This window comes from Brachyhypopomus gauderio, chromosome 4 (genome assembly GCF_052324685.1).
Source record: "Brachyhypopomus gauderio isolate BG-103 chromosome 4, BGAUD_0.2, whole genome shotgun sequence".
Taxonomy (NCBI): domain Eukaryota; kingdom Metazoa; phylum Chordata; class Actinopteri; order Gymnotiformes; family Hypopomidae; genus Brachyhypopomus; species Brachyhypopomus gauderio.
This window is the reverse complement of record NC_135214.1, coordinates 531,418-551,929: the sequence shown is the minus strand read 5'-3', so window position 1 is coordinate 551,929 and position 20,512 is coordinate 531,418. Positions and strand designations below refer to the sequence as shown.

Below are 20,512 nucleotides of genomic sequence, written 5' to 3'. Positions count from 1 at the left end.
TTGTAAAATAAATTTTTTTATTTGGTGTGAACATCGAGTCTTTGAATCAAGAATTTACTTTGCACATACAGAAGCTGAATTTACATGGTTAGATACACCAACATTCAAATAACACTGCTGATCAGTCCAAACTAAACATCCAAGCACAATTAACTTAAAAGAACATGAAACCACATGGCACAACACCACAAAAATGTTTTTCTGGAACTGCATGAGCACAACAAAAAAAATTCTTTGCAGACTTTTAAGAACAGCCCACTTAAGGTTACTAACACCACCGTTACTGTGCAAACAGACTCGTTTACCGAAGCTTCTGCATCGTACTCGTTGTTCATCGTGTCAGTCGTATTCCGCCAGGCCCTTCTCCACCAGAGGAACGTACACCAAAGTACCATCTGCGTTGTATAGCTGCACGGTCAGCTTGGGCTTCACTGCCTGCAACCAGATCGTTACACACGTCAGGAGTTCGTGTTAGCTTAAATTATACTGGGTCTCGCTGGGCAGAGATGATCCTTATTGCCTCATAATTTAGTTCTGTGGTTGTGTCCCGATCACAGAAGCGTACCGTCACCATAGCGCAGAGGGGGCCATGCAGGAGGTCGATCATCTCCAACATGGAGCGCATGCTCCACTCGGGACAGTAGGAAATACGCTCCAGCTCCCCACAGTCAACCGGCGGCTTGAAGCCCGCCAACTGCACACACACCGCCTCACACGGGAAACGGAGGAGGGACGGGGGGAGACAGCGCAACCTGACACACACACACACACACACAGAGCAGTGTCCAAACCAGAACATCACACCACACCTCCATACACTGCTTAGATGGATGGAGGATTCAAATACGTGGCCCATTTTTGTTTAGTTTTTTCTTTGTACATCACCACCAACACACCTGGAATTTATTTACACAAGTCCTACACACAAGGTGCGCCGTTACTGCGCGTTATTGGCTAAAGCTGCGGTGGTACGCACACACCTGCTGGTCTTAACCCTTACTTGTTACTGCGCGTTATTGGCTAAAGCTGCGGTGGTACGCACACACCTGCTGGTCTTAACCCTTACTTGTTACTGCGCGTTAATGGCTAAAGCTGCGGTGGTACGCACACACCTGCTGGTCTTAACCCTTACTTGTTACTGCGCGTTAATGGCTAAAGCTGCGGTGGTACGCACACACCTGCTGGTCTTAACCCTTACTTGTTACTGCGCGTTAATGGCTAAAGCTGCGGTGGTACGCACACACCTGCTGGTCTTAACCCTTACTTGGATGGTGGTAGAAGATCATCTGAGCCAAAGTCCACATGTCTCACTAGAAGTCTGAGGCTGGGGTTGAGTTCCAAACCCAACAGCTTTGCACGGTAGTATTTACCGTCGCTGTACTCTGCTAAACATGGACCTTCTACACACACACACACACACACACACACACACACACACACACACATTCACCTTACTAGTTGAATATCTTTGGAGTAAAGGATGTCATATATAAATAAAAGTGTGGGTGGGGGGGTTAACAGTACCGATGGGGAAGTCTGTGAGCTGGGTCAGCCCAGCAGGGTCACTATTCACTTGATTCAGGGCTTCCTCCAGAGACTCGTCCTCACACTTACTTGTTTTCAACAAACTCAGGACCACCTGTAAACATCCCAAAACAAGGGTGAAAGTGATTGTTTTTATACTTTTAGACCTTTAGAGTATACTTTTATTTGAGTGTCTTGCTGCAGTACCTTGTTGGGGGTGCGGACATGCTTAATCTGAACCTGGAAGCGTTGGCCTTCATCTGGGAGTTTGAGGTTACTATACACCCCTAAAACAACTGGGGGCTCCTCCAGGCCCTGCTGGGAGAACACGTCAGTGGAAAAAACTGGCAGTAAACTCCCCCCAACCAACCAAAGCAAACAAACAACCCTAAAATAAAATCCATTTGTAATAGGATGTGTGTTGAACAAGAGCAGCAGTCTGACTGTTTTACCTCTATGTTTATATCCCAGTCATCCAAATTTGGCACTGGAGCGCTCACTACATAATCCTGGACACAAATACAGTTAATCATACTGGACCAGCTGTGAAACACACACACGCACGCCCACATAAACACACACGCCCACCCACACACACCCCCACACAGACACACACCTCGGTGCTGCTAACGTCAGGGTCGACTGTGGCATGTTGGTGATGCACCATGATCCTGCTCAGCGGCATCCCGTCCAGCATAATCTCCACGGTAACCAAGCCTCGCGGGTCCTCCGGCAGTTCCTGAGAGACAGAGACGAGGTGAGAGAGACAGAGGCGAGACAACACAGACAGAGGCGAGACAACACAGACAGAGGCGAGACCGAGGTGAGACAGAGGCGAGGTGAGACAGAGGCGAGACAGAGACAGATTCAGGAGCCTGGCGTCTGCTCACAACCGTCTACGTGCTACCTTACCATGACCTGCACGCCCAGAGAACGGCCAAGCAAGAACTCCTTCATCAGGGCCACGGCGTCCCACTGCCACGCCCTCCCTACCTGAACCCCACACACACACACACACACACGCGCACACACACACTGTGAGTGATGAATGTCTTTCACAGTCAAACACTTGATGGATAGTCGATTATGTGCTCACCGGAATCACTCCGTGTATCTGACAGGGCACACAGAGCTGAGGAACATCCTCACACAGCACCTTAGGATACACGTGGCAGACGGGAATGTTCTCCACAACTCCCTGATCCACGTATCGCACCTGGAACACACGACACGGGCCAATCCAACACGCTGACCACTACAGCAGAGCGTAGCGAGGTGAACACAACACAGCACCCGCGGTCACATGCAGCTCCTGTAGTTAAAGCACTGAACAAGTGCTCCAGACTTTGTGGCAAAAATGTTCTGGAGGATACCAACAGGGTTAAGGCCTGGGTGAGTAAACACGGTGCAGTCTGACCTTCAAGTGACCTCCAATGACTTCCTGGACCTGTCCGCGGTACCACAGCAGGTCAGGGCCCATGACGGCACATCCCTGAACGTTCTTCCAGTTGTAGGGCTTCAGTCGAGGAAGAGTCTTAATGTGCTGCTGCAGAGACTCCTGCAAGCGCTCAAACTCACACTCTATACACACACACACACACACACACACACACAGTTCAGGAAAGGAATTTCAGGAGGATTTCTACAGGCACAGCAAATTTTTGTATCTGGACTCCTTCCAGTAAAGCTGATCACAAGCCGAGTGGCATTTTTCACTGTAAACGCATCGTCCCGCACCGGCCTGTGGGGTCATGACGTAGATGACCCCGTCGTCGGACACGGCACAGACGCTCATGCGGGTGAGTCCGTGCGGGGGCAGCTCCGGGGGCAGGTAGGCCTGCGTCTGCACTCTCTCTGGGGGAGGGGTGGTGCGAGGGGCAGGTTTGGGTGGAGAGGTGCAAGGAGGGCGATGACTCTCCCCACACGCAACATCTCCAGAGGTCGACGCACGCTCATCCAGACACGCCAGACCGGCTCCTGACCCACAGCCGGCGTCCTCCGGCCGGGCCGCCTCTGGTTTGGGCGCAGTGGCAGCTCTGGAACAAGTGATTGAAGGGAGGAATAGTAAAAGATCTCCATCTCCCTCCCTCCCTATCGCAGTAGGACTCAAAACAACTTAAGTACTTGGCTCTCCTCTCCCTCAGGGCGAGTCCCTCACTGATGAGGAAGTCTGCGACATTAACGTCCTGGCCTGCTCGGTTAGCGCAGAACAGAGAGACTGGTACCGGTCTGGCAGCAGACGGATCCTGTCAGGAACACGCACGCATAAATCGACAGAGAAAGAGATTAAAAAAGGTGTGTAGGGTGGATGACCACATCTAAATACCACGCCCTTAAACACCTTGATGGTCATTACGGCTGTAGCTCCGGTCAGGTAGTAGGAGATGAAGTCACAAGCAGTGGCCGTCCAGGTGGACCGACCGCCAGCAGGTCTGGTCAACCAGGAGCAGAAATGGGGTGGAGAGATAAAGAAATCAAAACACACGAAACACCCAGGCAATGAAGAGACGTCCCTGAAACTAGCATCACCGTATCCCGCCGAGGCAGCACTCCAGAAGCAGCGAGCCGTGCAGCCGCGGGACCAGAGGCCTCAGGTTACTCATGTGGAGTTTCACCGTATTCCCAAAGTCACAGCGCACCACCTGTAGGCACACGTTCACAACATCTACTGCACTATACTCCTTTACCACACTCCTAGTATTAGTGCTATTTATATATATAAAAAAAAGTAATGCAAGTTTAATCGGCATCATAACATTGAACAGCTTTTCGAGCTGACGTTTGTACGCATGTGTGCATGTTCACCTTGGCAACACCGCCAGACACACTGCACACCGTTCCTCTCTCCCAGACTCCGTTGACATTGGCCGCACACATCATCTCGGCTCTCCAATCCACCTCCCGTGGCTCAGACTTCAAATACTCTCTGCTAAGCGCGTCATGAATCCTAACAAATACAAGAAACACTTAAGAGTTATAACCACAAACTACCTTATTAAAAACTGCTACGGATTTTTTTTTTAACACATTACACAATGACAAATTGATTTGGGAACAAAACCCTTTAAAAAGACCAACTTGCCCTTTGATCAGTACCGTACTATGCTGTGGTTTTAAATGAGGCCGGTGGGATCAGTACCTCTTCAGCTGGGCATCAGACTGCACGAGCTGCACAAAGATGTTGCTGGGAGAGGTCACATGGGTGACCCTGACCCTCAGGTCCTTGAGGGAGGTGGGCAGGGTCAGGTTGGGCTGAACCCCCGTCAGGTCAGGACCGAGTGGCTCGCTCACCGCCGGCTCAACTGCAGCCGAGCCGCTCTCCACTAGCGGGGGATCCCACACGGATTTCTCCAGTGGGGACGGTTCTGTCAGCGGGACTCTGCACAACGCCAACGTGAGAAGGAACTGAAGCAAGTTCCTCAGACAGAGAGGAGCAAAAGGCAGCATGTAATGACCTTACTGTCTGCTGAAGGAGGCCAGCCCTTCCCTGACCAAGGTCTCTCCCAGGCTGACTAGATGCTCAGAGGAATGCTCGCTGACCTCAAAGAGACACACGGGAACTGCTGTGTGCTTGGACACGTGCTCTGCAACACACACACACACACGATTATTATATGGGATTTGAAACTTGCCAGCTCATTCTTAGAAGACTGGTACACAAATTCATTTGTTCTCACTTGTTGCCACTACAGTGACGAATTTGTTTTCCGTCAGTTCCCGAAACACGTTGATGGCGTGATGGCTCCAGGGGTTCTCCAAGCTCACTACGTCTGCTAGAGAACACCACACCGCCTGAGGAAGACACGGACGGAGAGAGAGGCTCAGGATTAAACACAGCTGCAGGTCTATAGTAGAGACCTGTATAGTGGAGACCTGTAGGACTCTCACCATGGTTGGAAGTGCAAAGAACTCATTCTTTATCTGTCTGAGGTCTTTAACAGACACAGTTGTTTTGTTGCCAAAGTCTACATACTTCACCTCCACCAGCTGTCCACCAGAGAAGCCTGGAACACACACACACACACACACACACACACACACACACACACACACACACACACACACACACACACACACACACACACACACACACACACACACACCTCCATGATGTACAGCTCAGTCATCAACAGATGATGGTTGAATTACCCCCCCACCACATACACACACACACACCCCACCTGTAACCACAGCCCTGCACCAGTCTTTGCCGTTGTACAGGGCGACACAGGCCTGAGCCAAAACAGGACAGTAAATCTGCAGGTCACTCTCAGCTCTGGGAGACCCGTAGCAATCCTGCAGTTTTGAGTTCAGCAGCAGGAACTCATTATTGTCCACCTACATGACAACACTCGCCATTAATATCCACACAGTGTAGACAGATCAATACTGGCGATGAACTTTTATAGACCTTAAACTTCACCCTTGCAGAACAAACATAAGATTTTCAAAATCAAAATAGTTTGCATATCCAAACGAAACAGACACTTCCAACTTTACACAGCTCCTATAGTGAGAGGAAACCATGTGAAAATAATCCCTTTTCCAGACAAACCAACAATCTCTGATTCTAATTAACTGCAATGAGGGTACAGGGAATAATTTACTAGCTGTATGTAGAAGTCTGATGGCGTATTGACATGAGAGACCACAGCACTGAACTCCGTGTTCAGTCTGGGATGCACAGGTGGATAAAACTGCAAAGGCCTTCTACCTCCAGAGGGAGCAAGAGGGGAATAGAACCTACACACACACACACACACACACACACACACACACACACACACACACACACACACACACACATTGAGTCACATTTCAAAGTTGTAAACATTGAGATGTACAAATTGTTAAAGCATATGCAGTCTATATATATTGCATAAAGTGTTAATGGCAGGTCTTACCTGGCCAGCTCCATGAACACAAGGTGTTCCCTCAGAGAGAAAGTGGTGTTGTTCATGGTACTCTCCATGGATGGTGTCTTCAAATCCACCAGTAGGGTGTCTCCATCCTCACCCAACACCTGCATCTCCACAGCGTTCGAACCAATTATGCGCTTCATCTCCTGACATGCCTCTTTGCTCCAGCCCTTTACCTGTCTCACACACACACACACACACACACACACACACACACACACACACACAAAACCCTTTAAGCAACCAATGACCCATTCTAGCCTCAAGCCCGTTTACTGGTCAGGTGCCAGGTTAAAGCGCTCTCACCAGGTCCGAGGGAATGACGTCTTTAAGCGAGCACCTAACAGCCTGAGGAGCCCAGTGGTGCAGATCGGACTGGACCAAACCATCAGCTTTCCGCAGACCCTTGTTCAGCCCGCCAAGACCTCCATCACTGAAGGAGAGAACGTGAGGAGTCACGACTCTACGGAGAAGACGTGTTCACCACATCTCACATCAGCATCAGCAAACTTCTGCACTCCCTAGATAAGCCAAGTTAGGGGTTAAGGTCAGGGAGCCTAGCGGACCTCTCTCTCCCCAATTTAGCATCCTTAAAGGAAGGAAATTTACTGACACAGACACAATTTACCCTTCCTCTCAAATAAGAAACATTCTGCCTGCTGTTGGCTCATGTGATGCCTGGCATGTCTCTCACACACACACACACACACACACACACACACACACACACACACACACACACACACCATGAGACGGCGAGTGCCTTTGAGAAGCCATAATCCTGGAAGAACACTCGTAGACGAGCAACCTCGGAGACAGGACACTGGGAAACGGGCTCCAGACAGCCTTCCTGGAACAGCTCAGACACCAGGGCCCTACACCACATCTCGTCTTTCCATCTGACAAACACCAACATGCCTGCACACACAAGAGTTCAGATGATTACAGATTAAACGTCTCGACTGCATCACATACAGCAATTCATCTTGTCTAGCGGCATTAACAGCTTTGCAAAGGTGACGGTCAAATGTGCTACTCTTCTGCTCCTCAGACAGGCCAGATAACGCCCACACACGAGCCAGTACAATAGCACAATAAATGCAGCAGTGTTGGTATTTTGGATGATCAGTAACTCAACACCTTGGATTCCCACACCTTGGTTAACATCAAATTCAAGGACCTTTCAATGACTTTCCAGGACCAACTTCCTAAAATTCAAGGACTGCACCAGGCAACATTTACCTACTGTTACCCCTGAATATGTTGTCAAAAAACAGTGTTAATACAATGCAAATTCAAAAGACCGAATGCCATTTCAAGCCATGCATCCTGAAATGTTCTGTGCATGACATTAAGCACTGATTAAACGAAAACTTAATTCACACACACAACATGTCTAGCAATTTAGCAGTGGACCTGTGAGAAGGTGACATTCACGTAAAGCGGCTACACATACGTTAACTACATACAGGAAACACTTGCTCTCGGTGCTGAACAAAAACAAATTTCTCTACAGGAGAATGACCAAACTTTGCCAAGTAAAAGTCAGTATAGGCCAGGGGTGCCCACAGTTTTCAGCTTGCGAGCTACTTATAAGATCTACCGGGGTGGCGGCGAACGTAATTTGTTGAGTGGATTGCAGATTGGCTACCGTGAATGTCAATCAAAATACAACCGTCAGTGCAGATGTGCGATTCATCTACTACTATTTTATGTGACGCGATCTACGCACATTCCTTCGCGATCGACCGACACTTCCTTCGCGATCGACGTAATGAGCACCCCTGGTATAGGCCCTGTAGAATCAGTATAATTTTAAATGAACTTGTGCTGGCAAAATAATGACATGTTGACAGTAGATAAATAATAATAACAATAATACACGTATGCATATGCATACACATTTTCCAAGTTTTTTAATCTAATTAATGATTCTTAATTAATTCAATCATAAAGAGAAAAGAAGGCTTTTAACCACTCCACTTACTGTAGTAAATGTGGAATTTTGCTAAGTACGACTACATTTATGGAATCAGAGAAATCCGAACTTAGGTTTTCTGCATAAAGTAAAATGGTATCAAAAGAAAGAATGTTAAGTTTGAGATTAATCGAGTTTCTAGTGTCCATGCAAAAACTTTGTGAATATTGACATGAAAAAACTAATGCTCCTGGAATTCATCTTCTGACATGAATCCACATCAAGTTTAAATCTTCTTTCAAGAAACATGGCTACAGTATATATCTTATTTATTATTTTGAAATGAGTCTCTTTTACTTTAGAAGATATGGGCCATTTAACAAGCCATTGTGGTTTTATAATTTGTATTAGGATGTTTCTTGAAAGAATCTCTATTACATCTTTTGTCTCATACCATTAGTGATAATCTTGTTATTACACTTGAAGTCAACTAAGTTAGTCATTCACTTTTAACATTCAACTCTGAATATAAAATGACATTTTTGATTAATTGAACTAATGCTAAAGGAATCACTTTGCAGACTTTCTTAAAATCCTTAAAACAACCATCATATCGGATCATATTTTTCAACAAACGATGAGAAATTTAAAACATTATAACAATCTTTTTCATAGCAATCTTTTGTAAATATTGACTTCCTACCAACTGTGCCCTATTATTCCTTGACTGCGGTCTTCATCCATGTGAAATTTCAAACCCCCCAAAATATTCAAGGACCTTCAAGGACGGCTGTCCAGGGCCTTGAACTTATTTTTTCAGATTCACAAACTTTCAAGGATTTCAAGGACCCGTGGGAACCCTGTTCTAGACTTAAAGGGATGCCACTGTACTAATCATTTCAAGATAGCTGGGATGGGTCTCAGGGCTGGGATTGTATTAGATATTCACTGATCTATTAGGTTCTATCTAGTTTCAGCGTGATCAGCCATAACAACTAAGCAGCCGAAATGACCTATATAACAGTGAAGGCATTAGGCCTATAAATGAGTTTTTCCATTTGCATCACCTGGTGAATTAGTTTTTTTTATAAAAAGTAAAAATATTTATCTTTATTTTATTTAGGTTTGTGAAAAAGAAATTTCCATGAGTATGTATTGTACAAGTCGTCCCTTTGTGTGTATGATTGACCAACACCCTGCTGAATAGTACAGTCAGACATATCCAAGTATCCAGCCGGCCAAGGGAAGTGTAGTTTGCAGCAATATAGAAAAACTGCTCAGGTGGTTCAAAGCCTAATCAGTCTCCGTCCATACCCGTGCTGGGCTGGTCAGTGTTCAGGTCAGCGTCCATACCCGTGCTGGGCTGGTCAGTGTTCAGGTCAGCGTCCATACCCGTGCTGGGCTGGTCAGTGTTCAGGTCAGCGTCCATACCCGTGCTGGGCTGGTCAGTGTTCAGGTCAGCGTCCATACCCGTGCTGGGCTGGTCAGCGTCCATACCCGTGCTGGGCTGGTCAGTGTTCAAACCCGTGCTGGGCTGGTCAGTGTTCAGGTCAGCGTTCATACCCGTGCTGGGCTGGTCAGTGTTCAGGTCAGCGTCCATACCCGTGCTGGGCTGGTCAGTGTTCAGGTCAGCGTCCATACCCGTGCTGGGCTGGTCAGTGTTCAGGTCAGCGTTCATACCCGTGCTGAGCTGGTCTCTGACGGTGAAGTGGCTACATGCATCAGAACAGAACTGGCCGATCTTCCTGGTCAGCGCTACTCCAGCTTTACGCTCCGCCATGTACCGCACGTAGAAATGTGTTGGGTCGACCACATGGGTTATCGCAACCCATGCACGCAATGCTGTGTACACAAATAGACACACACAAAATGGAGGACACTGCAGTAAAACAAAAAGGGAGTCCAAAAAGAGCCGGGGCTCTTAGACCAGCACGCCTGTGTTGACCTTTCTGATGGGCTCCAGGCACCCTGTCCTGCTGGGCCTTACGGGTTTTCTTCTGCACCTTCTGTTTCAGTCTCTGCTTGGGCTCTGGGGCTGAAGGCAACAAAACCAAAACACTCACAGCAGTGTGCAAGGTAAATAAATAGACCATCACCATACACACACACACACACACACACACACACACACACACACACACACACACTCACCATGTCTCTCTGTACCTCTGTCTCCTTCCTCAATGATTTCCTCTATAATGACATCGGGGTGGTGGTCCGTGTTCTGTCTGTCTGCAGGGTGTGGAGGGGTCCATGTCTGCAGGTCCTGCAGCGGGCTTTCAGGAGAGCTGGACAGACGAGGACTGCCCCGCCCTCTCCTCTCCCCTGAGCGCCCTCTCCTCCTCTCCCCTGACCTGCCCCTCCTCACCCGCCCACTAGGGGGCGTCTCCGCAGGGCCAGGAGGCGCTGGGGCCTCAGATTCCCTGATGTGACAAAGCACACGTCCTGATGCCATGATGTGACAAGTCTTGCACACACACACACGCGCACACACACACAACTACCCGTGTGTGTGTGTGTGTGTGTGTGTGTGTGTGTGTGTATATATATATATTCTGACATCTCTTGAAAGACTCACAACTATACACATGACTTGCAAAATTTCGAGTTTTAAAGTGGGGGGGGGGGGGTCGTTTGAATAAAACTCATCTCATGCACAGTATGTCTCTGCCATCTTATTGATGTAAAGGATGACAACCCCATCCTTAATTTCAGAGCCAGTAAGACAAATATACTTATTTTGAAAGCATCTAACCACTGCAGGTTTTTTCCGTATTCCTAAGGGGAATAAATGTGCTTCAATCGATGTGTTATGACCGAGAGGTAAAGTTAGTCTGGTTTATTGATTATATTGTCTTACTGCAATTTTACCACTAGGAGCGTTTACACACACGTTGGAAGAGGAGTGCGAGTCACGTGTTAGACACATACTGTATCATAGTGAAACAGTGCAGCCTCTCGCTCTCTCCCCCACAGCTCACTGTTCACGTAGCTGCCAAACAGTCAGGGTATGTGTTTTCTTTCTAAATGGTATTAATAGTTCCTAAAACTAAAAAGGTGCACAAAATGCTAATTGCTAGAATTTTACCCGCACAAAATATGCTTGCTACCTGTATAGTTTTTAGTAGGGGTTAGTTTTGTACTATACAGGTTTCAGTGGAGGGTTAGTTTTGCACAATGCAATGCTTGTGGCTCTAGTGAGGCAAAAGTACAGTTAGTGCACATTCAAACATCTGACACACAGGTTCCACAATAATCTGCTGTATGCTCCAACTGAGGAAATCCTATGACCGTTAATGCACCAAGCTAGGCATCAATTAATTGAACAAGAGGGTTTCCTAACATTTTGAGTACTTACAACTCATCACTGCAGTCTGTGATCTTCAGACAGTTCTGCACAGCCTCAGTCAGACTGTCCACATTGAGAACGCAGCTATACACAAGAATATATATATATATATATATTCAATCATAGCAGCCCAGAATTAGTGCCCAGTAGAAAAGTGGTTCTATTACAGTGACAAATGGTCCCAAGAGTACATGGAGGTAAATCCATTCTTACACCTACTTCACTTTACTGAAATGTACTCTACACTATACTCTTTGTCAACACAATAGGATTAAAAAAAAAAAAAAAAAAAAAAAAAAAAAAACACCATTAGAATGCCTTAAAACCCCCCAAAAGGCTTGAAAACAGATAAATGGGCCTCATCATCTAATGTAATGAATCACTTGGTAGTTATCCTACCTGAGTCCTGAACGCAAAGTCAGGCAACTGCTGTCGAATGATTCAGTATCAACAGGTTCCTGCAGAGTCTCCAGAACCTTAAAATCACACACACACACGCACACACTCTCTAACGGACTGTTTAAACAATATCAGAATGGTAACAAGGTGCCAAGACTACATATAAAACAGGCTGTACAAACACAAGTAGCAACAACCCAACACACCTGTCACTGGTAGACTGCTGATTCAACAGAATTACTGTATGCTCCTAAAAGATATTCCACTTCTTTGCAATTGCATACAGCCCAACATAATTTACCAAGTTAACCAGATTACCATATACAGCTGAACATCTAAACAAGTAAACAAATACTTTGAGCAAAACGTAAAAATATTTTCATAATAATCTTGTTCATTTCAACCAACACAAAATGCATAATTATCAAGACCAAGGATTTAGCACATTTCCACTGATCAATTAAATGTCTTGCTATTTCAAAACACAGGCACACCAGCTCCACAGAACGTCTCTGTAGGCTGGTCAAGTCTGTCTCATGTGTTTTAGAAAATGTTTGGGCAAAACAAACAAAAACCACCCACAAATAAACAAATTCACCACCACCATATAAATACAGTGTAATAAAGTAACTGTAGAGCCGACGCCCAGTGGCTGTGGCCAGCACCTGATCTAAATGGCAGTAAGTCTCCAGCGAAGGCACCTGGCGGACATGTCGTGCTTTCTGCACGGCCAACGACAGCCTCGTGTGTCTGGCCTCCAGCCTCTGACACGCCTCCTGGCCAGCAGAGAAGGACTGCTCCAACTGGCTCAGCTCAGACCGCAGCACACCACCTCTGCAAGCAAACGGACCCCATGCGGCATGTTACTGAGAAACCTGAACACACATTCTGGACTACACTTTAGTGTGTGCACGCAACCTTCTGTGCAATATGTCAGTTGCTTTTTCAATGCAGTCCTCGATCTCCTTTGTGATTCGAGTCTTTTCCTTCTTCTGCTGAGCCTGTATGCCTTGAACTAGACTCTTAGGATGGGAGAAAAAAATAAAACCAACTTTTTGGGAACCACTTCAGGCACTGCCCAACTGTGTTCGGTTAAAGGGAAACAGACAATAAGTTATGCCTCCGTCTTACCTGGTGCTGGTCATGAAGTGTGTTAAGGTTTTTTGTGGCCTTACGCAGGGCATCATCTAGAACTTTTACCATTTCTTGATCCTAAAACACACACACACACACCCCCCAAATAAAATGTGACTGAACAGTATGACTACATTATTCCACAGCAGCAGAGGTGCAACAGTACATGTATACGTACCGAACAGACACGATACGGTGCTCACGGTTCGGTGCACGCAGTCGCACAGAGAATAGACGGTAAATGCATCCCACGTGCGAACACTAGTGAACGTGATGCGGAACTGAAGTTCACAAGAGAGTTGCACTTGGAAACCACGGCTGTACACTCTCAAAAACGGCCTTTAAAAACTTTAATACATGCTCGGATAGGCCAGTATCGGCCGATATCAGTATCAGATCGGTAGTGCAAAATATATATATATATATAGAGAGAGAGAGAGAGAGAGAGAGAGAGAGAGAGAGAGAGAGAGGGGGAGAGAGAGAGAGAGAGAGAGAGAGAGAGAGAGAGAGAGAGAGAGAGAGAGAGAGGGGGAGGATACTGTATACTTGTCCTCGTGGTAGTATGCAGTACAGTCAGTATGCAACAAAAGCAAACCACACTACAGTCTCACACGAAGGAAGATTAGCGCTTCTCTTGACTTTAATCTGACTGGAGAGAAGGTGGAGAAATACTGAAAATCCTTTCAGACCAGCTGCAGCTTTCATTTTGTTAGTTATGTTAGTACAAAACACCTTACACACTTAAGGTAATTAGACAGGCATGGCCTAGCACACATTTAGCAGTACATATACAATACCAGTAACCTACAAAATAACTGATTTTTACAGTATTGTGCAACTCGTTCTTGTCCAACATTCAAATTCAACACTAAGGAATTTTGCCATTGAGCCCGTGAACTCTTACAAAATCTGAAAATAAGATTAATGAAACAAATAAACATTGCTCATGTACAGCATGTAGTATTGGAAAATACATGACAACCTTTATTTGCAATTGAATCACAAAATAAGTCTAGCCCCTTTGAAGGGGTGCTAAAGTACCCCTAAAAATGAGGAAAGGTCATTTTGTAATGGAAATGTATCTCCAATAAGCTGAAAATGTTAACGCCATTGAAAATATGACTAATTAAATTTAACAAGGGAATTGCCTCTAAAATCATATGATCCACTTTTCTCTCCTACTCCTGCCCTGACCCCCCCAGCAGCACAGTGAGCTTTAGCACCCCTAAAGCTCTGATCCTAGTATCACCCTCCGATGGATCTAAAGAACATGGATCTAAAACAAAAAAGATCAACTTAACGCCTTTTGTGCAGCATTGCATCTCAGTGTAAACAGAGCCCCATTAGAGATCCTCTAGGCTATACACATGCCTCTGTAATACGATCTGTCCCTACTAATAAGCAATTGTCAGCTTACTGTAGAAATACCCAATACGTTTACAATGAAATATGCTGATAGGAAGTTTAGTTAACAGGCTTTAAAACACTAATTAGCCAAAGAATGCTTCACAGATTATCTAGCTATGGTTAGTGGATATTCCTCATTATTATGAGCAGGTGCTTTCTAGTATATTTATATGAAAGTTTACATGTACGCGTCATCTCTCTCCACATCAGTGTCCACCATGTTTTTATATGGATTAGACGTCATGGCTGCATTGCATGAGTGGATGCTGTACAGCAGGAAGATAGCCGTTAGTGTACTGGAATAATATCAATGTAGTACTCCTTTAGCATACTAGAAAAAAATCATGTCATATACTGCATACTGATTTGGGGCTTTAATCAGTACGTGAGAAGTATGTAGTAGGCCGTAGTAGTATGTAGTAGGCCGTTTTGAACAGAACTCCAGTCTCGTCGTCCTCCCCAAACATACCAAAATCGTACCGAACTGTGGTGTCCATACCGTGGTGTGAACCGAACCGTGAAGTTTGTGTAGTTACACCCCGACACAGTAGTAAGCCAAGATTTAACTTACAAGCTTTTTTTTTTTTTTTTTTACTTTAGTTGTGGCTCTCACATGTACCATTCCAGTGCTCTGCATCGGATGGGCAGCTGGAGGGGATGGAGGAGATGGAGGATTCCTAAATCGTCGGCCTCTCCATGCGCGTCCTCCATGGGAACTATGAAATGTGTAGTCCAATAAGTGAAGACCCCCGCGCCCCCACATTTTATTCAAGTAATTGCAAATGTTTTGTTTTTTTTTTTTAAACAATTTTCTTTATTTATTGCAAAATACCTTCTCTTGTTCATCTTGGACGTATAGATGAGTCCCACTATCCTGCTATCGACCTGCAGGCCATCCATCCCTTCCTCACCAAGTTTGGTGTCCAGCTGCAACAGACGTTTAACGGGACTGCAATTACACTCGGTCCAACAGCCCAACAAAATGACATCATGAGTTTAAAAAAAAAAAAAAAGATCACGTGAGCTAAACAGCAGCACTTTTAGATTCATCACTGAAAGCATGAATTTTAGAAGAACTATAAAATAGCCCCACCACAGGGGTTCAAATATTTTACAATATTTAAATATTTTACAATTTCTGCATTTTTTTTTCTCAAAGGCCAACAGGTTACTCCTTCCGCCGAGTTCAGCCTGCTCACCTGGCATTCCGGGCACGTGATGACGCTCTGCGGAGACTCCAGCGCGTGCAGGCACGAGACGCAGAACACGTGCCCGCACAGGAGCGCGTGCGGCAGGTTCTCCACCGCGTCATCGTCTGTGGGGGGAGACGTCGCGCGCGTTAGACCCAAACGGTTTTACTGATTCACACCGGCGACGAAAAGTAAAGTAAAGACGGAGCAAACGGACCAAAACCGCTTACATTAGCTTTGTTAGTTATGTACGTATACAATTGGATATATAAATGTGTTATTAGAAGATCAGCGTGAAGAGCTAGCTAGCTAATTTACCTCAGCCGAAACACGTAAACAAGAAGTCGATATTATTATTATTATTATTATTATTATTATTATTATTCCAATAATACAACGCCAGAGATAATACAGTTCTTATATTTACCGGGTAATGTGTATTGCAAGCCGCAAATATTGCAAACCACCGCGGAGTCCATCGTGGTGCGTTCTGCGCTGCTAAACGAACGCTTACGTCCTGATTGGCCCGCTCGACCAATCAGAGCTCTCCGCCTAGCTGATTGGTCCGCTCGACCAATCAGAGCTCTCCGCCTAGCTGCGTAATCAGCTTCCGTTTCCCGCCACAAAAACACTTCCGCGCACGTTCCCCAGTAAAGTAAATAAACATTTTCCATTGTTCTTTACAGCTTTGTACGTATAGTAAGCAGACATTCACTCGCTTTTCAGTACAAATATTTAGCACAGCTATTCGAAATCTTTTCAAATAATATTAAATTATATCTCCAAAAGATTATTGGCACGTTACTTATTTTTTCCCCCCATATTTCTTGACTGACAATGCAAGTATGCTGTTTACTGCATAAACATCAGCTAAACATCACCACTTTAAATAGTGTTAATACTTAATTATTGCATGTCAATTTCCCCCTTTTGGCAGCCTTATGAACATGTTACAACAGTCCTAAAATGAAGTATTTTTAGACAGCAGTGGTACTTGTTGCATGGGAATAGCTTGAATGCAGAGTTTGAAGATACTGGCCAGAGGCTACATTCTCTTTGAATTTAAAAAACTTGTATTATGTGCTATATGTTTGTTACTTTGTTTATGATGTTTTAGGGTGGAAGTGAATAGAACATATAACATGATTATGCATTATGTAATTGGTATTTGCATATGTGTCTTTATTCTAATTATATATATTATATCTTTATTCAAAAGTATTTCTGCTACACTGGCCATGCAGTCTTAGATTTGGAAAACATTTCAAATTTCCAATGTTGCTTTATCCCTTAGCTTTTGATTGTTTCATTCAGTTTTGACCCTGGACTGTTTTTCTATTCAGGTTTTGTAATTACATTTGAGACTTGTCATTCATTAAAGTCAGACTCTGGATTGGGGGGCATTGTGCTTTGAGACAATGCGCATTAAAATGGTATGTATATTAATCTAAATTGAATGGTCTAAATTAATCAGTGTGTAAATGGACACGTGTTCTTTTGTTCATTATTTGAAGCATTTAAAGGACAGACACTGAGCAAGAGGGAATGTTCATGTATGAATATGCTTACATAGTACATATGGAAAATAATAAACTGTGAGATTATGAAAAAAAATTAAATGTGAGATTTTCCACTACACTGTTAAACATTGGCAGTTAACAAGTTAATTATTTAGGCAAAGCCCCTCATCACACATTTTTTCACCATTTTTTAAACACATGCGCATTTGGAGTAGGCCTGGGCCTATTTTCAGATTTTCAGTGGGTGAGCTCTTGTAATGAGGACCTATACCATTTAATTGGTGAGTAAATCTGACACTTGATGCTGCAGTAAAGTCACTGTTAAGTATTCATTGAAAGTTGACCTATTCTGCCTAAATCTTTCTTCGGTCCATGAGTGTCCATACTGTATCAAAATGAGCCACATCCGGACGCGTGATGCGAAGACTCACCACAAGGTGGCACTGTTGCTTGATGACACACAGTGTCGGTTGATTCTGAGGCCTTGTACCATAAATTCCACGCACACATTTGCAGTGTCTCTCTTTGCTATTATAAGACATGTTGGTGTGATTGTATAATGAAGGGCCTGCAGCTCATGGAATATTCCGGCGCTTGGCAGGGATGACGACGGCTTGCTGGGTAAGTTGGTTTCCATCGGTCATTACATTCACTAAATGGAGAGTCTGTATATGTGGCTGCAGTTGCTTTTCAGGCTCCCAGTGTGTGTTTGTGTTTTGGGGGTGGGCTGAGGATTGTTCCCAGAGAAAATATTAAAATGCTCTGAACATGAGGAATACACACCATACACAATGTGTGTGAATCGAATGCAGCCTCTACAATGACCATCTGTGCTGTGCCAAATGTTCTGTGTCAGAGGTTCACAAGTCTTGTCCTGGAGATGTACCATATTGTTGAGTTTAGTACCAATAATCTTACACAAATGATCCAGATATCACAGTAGCTTCTTACTATCAGAGCTTGGTGTGCTAGATTAGGGCTGATGCTAAACTCTGCAGGATGGTATATCTCCAAACTTGGGCTAACTTGTGGTGTAAAGCCATGATTCAGATATATGTATTTACGATGCATCTGCTTCTGCACTGACTCAAGCTTGGATCAATTTTAAAAGGTAAGCACGAATTTTAGTCCACCAAGACATCCTCTGCGTAACTTGATTAAAATCTGTGTCATTTCTTCTTGTAGGAGTTCCTACAGGAACATGCCAGGCAGATTGATGTGTAAAGACGTTCACGATGAGTGTCTCACAGCTGTGTTGGTGTGGAGCCAGGAGAGAGACTGCAAGAGGACAGAGAGGGAGCACAGACCAGGGCACAGACCAGGGCACAGACCAGGGCACAGACCAGGGCACAAACCAGGGCACAGACCAGGGCACAGACCAGGGCACAAACCAGGGCACAGACCAGGGCACAGACCAGAGCACAGACCAGGGCACAGACCAGAGCACAGACCAGGGCACAGACCAGGGCACAGACCAGGGCACAGACCAGAGCACAGACCAGGGCACAGACCAGAGCACAGACCAGAGCACAGACCAGGGCACAAACCAGGGCACAGACCAGGGCACAGACCAGAGCACAGACCAGGGCACAGACCAGAGCACAGACCAGAGCACAGACCAGGGCACAAACCAGGGCACAGACCAGAGCACAGACCAGGGCACAGACCAGAGCACAGACCAGGGCACAGACCAGAGCACAGACCAGGGCACAGACCAGGGCACAGACCAGGGCACAGACCAGGGCACAAACCAGAGCACAGACCAGGGCACAGACCAGGGCACAGGCGGTGCGGCGCTAAGGTCACACCCAGTTTTGTGCATAATGGAGATGACGGTGCCTGTGTCAGTGGCAGTAACCTGAAAGTCTTGTCATGTGCCTGCGCTCAAGCCGGTCCAGCTCAGACCTGAAGAGACGTGCCTAACTGGGCCACGTGGCTGCTACACTGCATCCAGAACCACGCCCACCACAACCCAATGACCTCTTCACGCCGGGCCACGTGCACTGCGCCCAGTCTGCTGTGGATGCCCTCTCTGCCAAGGTACGGTCACATGACCAACTCTCAGTCACATGACCAAACTTGACGGTAAACCTACATCAAACATGACCAGATTTTTCTGTTCTCTAATTCAGTTGTGTGATCTTGTTCGGTTCTTGATCAAAAACGGCTGCTGTGGGTTCAGAGATGAGCTCATGTGCATGTTTGCGGACCTGTGCAGTGGCAGAAGACCTCAGAAAGCCAGCGCAGCCTGTGTGACTAGCTCCCACTTGAATGAAAAGGCGAGTGCTAACCAGAAGGAGTGACATGTGAATGCAAATCTCAACCAAAATGAACAATCTGATGTCTTCACTGCAACATTTTATAACACACAAAGAACAAATTTGAAAAATATTGCATGGCTCTGTGTGCAATTTTTGTTCACGTCTTACTTTATTTTATCTTTTGATGTAATTATTAAATAGTTTATGTTTGAATGGAAACATTCAAACATTGAATGGAAAATTGGAGACCTTTGCAGGTTTTGTGGATAATTAACTTTGTTTTTGAAAGTGGATGCTTGCTCATAAAACCAGCATGCTGTTATTCTCAGACCATGTCAACTTCAAATGGGATTTTCATATAATTAATTTCAATATTAAATTGACAACTTTGTGAGTCCTTTGTGAGTCAGTACATTTTCATTTCGCTCAGGTAATTATTTTTGAGAACTAATAGAGATTAACAGTAAAATGTGAAGTTTTATCCTTCTCGGGTCATTATTTGCACCAGGTGGTGGTAATTACACGTCCTTTAACTAGCTAAAAGTGAGCCTTAGTTTGTCTTTACCTTTTCTTCCCTTTTCGGTACCTCTGGTGGGGTCTTTACAGATTACAGTCTCCTGTTCAGAAAACAGAGGTCAGAGAACTAATAAAATATATTATCCTCAATTTATATAGCACAGGTACAAGCCTTTCACACCCATTCACACACCAGCGAGAAGCAGCTGCCAATTGTGTACAGCGTACTCTCTACTGGAAACCAGACCCCCTGGGGAGAGATCTGGGTCCAGGAAGGAGAGAGAAGAGAACACTCAGGACAGCTCTTTTTTATAAACATACGAAAACATTGAGAAATGTTCCATCTGCACACTTTCACTCCATGCAAAACTTTAT

At 45.3% G+C, this 20,512-nt stretch overlaps 1 protein-coding gene and 1 long non-coding RNA gene across 5 annotated transcripts; one reads left to right on the top strand and one right to left on the bottom strand.

Moving 5' to 3' along the window:
- rnf17 (ring finger protein 17) lies at positions 1-16,378 on the bottom strand. 4 transcript variants are annotated; one of them, XM_077001316.1, is made up of 36 exons: positions 16,268-16,378; positions 15,850-15,965; positions 15,483-15,577; positions 15,264-15,366; positions 13,241-13,321; positions 13,028-13,131; positions 12,775-12,943; positions 12,110-12,186; positions 11,720-11,794; positions 10,513-10,784; positions 10,307-10,396; positions 10,042-10,203; positions 7,190-7,361; positions 6,750-6,876; positions 6,429-6,619; positions 6,132-6,267; positions 5,706-5,862; positions 5,413-5,528; positions 5,202-5,316; positions 4,985-5,108; positions 4,664-4,903; positions 4,330-4,471; positions 4,054-4,166; positions 3,866-3,956; positions 3,649-3,770; positions 3,262-3,560; positions 2,942-3,105; positions 2,621-2,740; positions 2,437-2,517; positions 2,141-2,263; positions 1,977-2,033; positions 1,732-1,842; positions 1,525-1,639; positions 1,265-1,400; positions 566-752; positions 1-435 (listed from the first exon to the last, which is right to left on the bottom strand). In XM_077001316.1, the coding sequence occupies exons 1-36, from the start codon at positions 16,317-16,319 to the stop codon at positions 340-342; spliced, it is 4,731 nt and encodes a 1,576-aa protein (XP_076857431.1). In that variant the 5' UTR covers positions 16,320-16,378; the 3' UTR covers positions 1-339. The 4 variants fall into 4 exon arrangements, with proteins under 4 accessions (XP_076857431.1, XP_076857432.1, XP_076857434.1 ...); XM_077001317.1 differs by having other exon boundaries at positions 1,732-1,839; XM_077001319.1 differs by having other exon boundaries at positions 10,528-10,784.
- Positions 16,379-16,914: 536 nt separating this feature from the next.
- Positions 16,915-19,900, top strand: LOC143511735 (uncharacterized). Its single transcript, XR_013130244.1, has 3 exons — positions 16,915-17,981; positions 18,546-19,400; positions 19,543-19,900. It is a non-coding gene; the product is annotated as an uncharacterized LOC143511735 (long non-coding RNA).
- Positions 19,901-20,512: the final 612 nt, after the last annotated feature.